The sequence below is a fragment of the Medicago truncatula genome, chromosome 3 (assembly GCF_003473485.1).
Source record: "Medicago truncatula cultivar Jemalong A17 chromosome 3, MtrunA17r5.0-ANR, whole genome shotgun sequence".
Lineage (NCBI taxonomy): Eukaryota > Viridiplantae > Streptophyta > Magnoliopsida > Fabales > Fabaceae > Medicago > Medicago truncatula.
In genome coordinates this window covers 26,981,382-26,985,003 of record NC_053044.1, presented here as the reverse complement: position 1 = coordinate 26,985,003, position 3,622 = coordinate 26,981,382, and the positions used below count along the sequence as shown (strand labels likewise).

The 3,622-nt window shown below is 35.2% G+C and overlaps 1 protein-coding gene across 1 annotated transcript; it reads right to left on the bottom strand.

Moving 5' to 3' along the window:
• Positions 1-398: 398 nt before the first annotated feature.
• On the bottom strand, positions 399-2,603 carry LOC25490727 (probable L-type lectin-domain containing receptor kinase S.7). The gene has a single exon (XM_013604607.3). It carries the CDS (start codon positions 2,518-2,520, stop codon positions 577-579), a length of 1,944 nt encoding a protein of 647 aa, XP_013460061.1. The 5' UTR covers positions 2,521-2,603; the 3' UTR covers positions 399-576.
• Between the last annotated feature and the right edge of the window lie 1,019 nt (positions 2,604-3,622).

Below are 3,622 nucleotides of genomic sequence, written 5' to 3'. Positions count from 1 at the left end.
GTACGATGATTCATTCAACCATGCTTTATGGATACGAAAACAGTAGATGCTGAATCAGTCAGACAAAAAGCAGACCAATCAGCACACTGGCAAACACATGTGGGTGCTTTTAAAAAAAGTCCGAAGTCAACAAAAGTAGAAAGAAAAACAAAACACAAATAGAAATAGAAAGAAAAATAAATCACAATTGATACATAAATAACGAAGCACGAACACTCTTTGAATTAGATGTGTTTTGGTGTCGAATACGTATCATGTTTGATACCGACATTAATAATTACATTTAATTGTGTGATTTTTTCAAGTTGTTAGCTGTGTTGGCATGTCAGTTTCTGTGTCGTGTCCGGTGTCCGTGTCCGTATCGGTGTTTTATAGTAAATAAAAAATACTTAAGTAAATTTAGGTAATGTATATTAAGCTTCTTCTATATGTCTTGAATACAATGTGATTACATGGAGTTCAATGGATTAGCTTGAACTCCAATCAAAATGAACTCATGACTAATACTAATACAAGAATCATAAATCTTACAATTAAGTGTATATATATAAAAACTAAAGAATCATCAAATGCTCATCAACTTGGTTCAATTTTGATCTTGCAACTAAATTGATTAGAACTTAACCCTTCATCAAAATCAGAAACAATTTCATCAAGACTCAATAACAATCCAGAAGAGAAACTAAGGCAAGGTTTCACTTTAGGCACAACAAGAGGCAAAGCTTCATTGTTAAGAATTTGCAAAACTCTTCTCATAGAAGGCCTTTCATCACTATTTGGATTTGCACAACTTAACCCTAATAGTAACATCTTCTTCATTTCAACTTCATCAAATTCACCATTCAATCTCTTATCAACAGCCTCAATTAACTTCCCTTGAGAATAAAGTCCCCAAACAAAATCAACCAAATTCACCATTTCTTGACCTTCTTTCTCAATTGGCCTTCTACCACAAGCAACTTCAAGAACAACGACTCCGAAGCTAAAAACATCGGTTTTGTCGGTTGCTTTACCGTATTGTAGATACTCAGGAGCTAGGTATCCCATTGTTCCGGCGGTTAACGTCGAAACCGGACTCATATCATGATCCATAAGTTTTGCCAATCCAAAATCACCTAACCTTGGATTCAAATTTCCATCTAGCAATATATTTGCCGTCTTAATATCTCTATGAATCACTCTTTGCTCACATTCTTGATGCAAATAAGCTAAAACAGAAGCCAACCCTACAACAATGTTAAATCTTTGAACCCAACTCAACAAAATATCACACTCATGAGATAATTCTCTATGAAGAAACTTATCTAAACTACCATTAACCATAAACTCATACACAAGTAACAATTCACCTTTCTCAACACACCAACCTAAAAGTTGAACCAAATTCTTGTGCCTTAAACCAGCTATAATCGATAACTCGGATAAAAACTCGGTTTTTCCTTCATGTGAATGTCTTGATCTTTTAACAGCAGCAACTGTACCAGAAGAAACAAGCAAAGCCTTATAAACTGTTCCAAATGAACCATTCCCAATTATTCTTGAACCATGAAACCCTTTAGTAGCAAACTTCAATTCCTTATAACCAAACTCTTTAGGACAACCTATAGAACTTTTACTCTTCTTAAGCTTATTTAAACTACTCCATTTTCTAAAAGAAACATACCCTAAAACCAAAAGCAGAACAAAGAAAAAACATGGACCCACAATAGCAACACATAAACCAATCACAAATCTCTTTCTATGATGATTTTTTGTTGAGTTTGAAGCTGGAATATCCTCAACTTGATAACCAAAATGGTGAAAGCTTGAATTTTTATTCTGAGTTTGATTAACAGGTAGAAACTGAAAAGACTCAAAGCTCCAATTCATGATTTGTTGAAGCTCAGTACTTCCTTCAGCAGAACCAACAAACCCCAGATACAGAATCTCAGTCTTCTTGAAATACTCAGAAAGATCAAATTCAACACTCAAAACAGGTTCTTCAGGCTTTGAACTTGAAAAGCTTGAATTTGCATAGCTTAAGAAAACACTCAAGTTTTTGTTGAAACCATTATAATCAATCCAAGAAGTGATCAAGTTTCCACTGGTGAAATTGAAAACAACGGTATCATCAACAGTTTTTTGGACTGAACTATTATTGAAATCAAAACCAACATGGTTATTGTTGGTATGAAAATCAAGGGAAATGAAACTAGTGGTGGAGTTGATGAAGAATGAGAAGTGGTTGAGTGAAGAAGAAGGAGGGTTTGTGTTAGTAATAGAGAAAGTGAAACTGGTTTTAAAAGAGAAAGATGAATTGGGTATAAGAGAAATCGGGTTGTTGTAAAGAAGGGTGCCGGAGCTGGAAGCAGGGACGGTGGTGGAGCGTGTGAGACCGACGACACCGTGGCGGAGGAAGGAGTCGCCGAGGAGGGTGATGTTGCGGAGGGTGAAAGAAGAGAAGGTGAAGGTTGTGTTTTGTGAGAGTGTGGTTGGGATAAGGAAGAAGAGGAGCGTGATGATGGTGGTTGTTGGAGACATTGAGGTAACAAGTTCGTAGGTTTGTTTTGGAGTGAACTATGTTGTTGTCGGTAATGTTATGTGTTTTTAAAAGAGGAAAGGTGGGAATGGATTACAACGGTTGCCGAATATAAAATAAGAATATAATAACAGAAATAATATAAAATAAGAATATAATAATAGATTAATATTAAAATATGAGTATTATAAATAAGGATGATAGAAAGGGTAAACCCATATCTCCGTGAGTTTAACTCAATTCATATGAATATTGTATATTATATGTAGAGGTTGGGGTTCGAACCTTGAACGCTCACTTCTCCACATTTGACCATGTTGATAATTTTATTGTACGCTGATTGAGTGAGATTGAACAGATTAACTTAAGTACATGAGTTGAAACTCTCATGCAGTTTATTGATGAGTTGGTAGATTGACTCGTTATTAGAGAATATAAATTAGTTGTATCAATTTTTAAGCGAGTTGGTCCATGAAAACACTTTTTTTTTTTTTTTTATGTAACCAAAAAAAGAATCATATATTTTTTACTAGCCTAAAGTGGAATGATTTGGCAATCATTTGCATCCAAATTAGTTGATTCTTGAATCAACTGACAGTTGATGTCAACTCAACAGACAACATATGCAAAATCGGCTAACATCTTAATCAGTTGTCGGCTGACGATTGAGCATGTCCACCAAACCCAAATGAGTGTGGAGGCTATTATAGACCTTATAAAAAGTATTTAACTATTAGTTGAGTCAAAATCAATTGACATTAGAATTAGTCGAGCCCTCGACTAACGGTTAAATCAACCCTCTGTGTTACGACTGAACGTGATAATGTTTAGCGAGAGTCCAAGAGACTACAACATAGACTTGGAGGCTATTATTTAGGTCGTGGTAATGTTATACAATCACTTCCGTACATATGTGGCATGCTGAAGGAGGTGGTTAATGAGAGAAAAAAGAGACAAAATCAACTTCAAAGCCATTTTGAATGGCAAAACATGATCAAAGATGCACTCCCTCAAAATAGAAATGTGGAGAACATGCATAGATGTCAATCGAGCACTCAACCATACTCCATACAAGTACAATATCTCCTAGAATTTTGAGCAAGA

Bases quoted from the DNA above. Each gene is read 5' to 3' on its own strand.
- LOC25490727 (XM_013604607.3), bottom strand. From the start codon at position 2,520: ATGTCTCCAACAACCACCATCATCACGCTCCTCTTCTTCCTTATCCCA.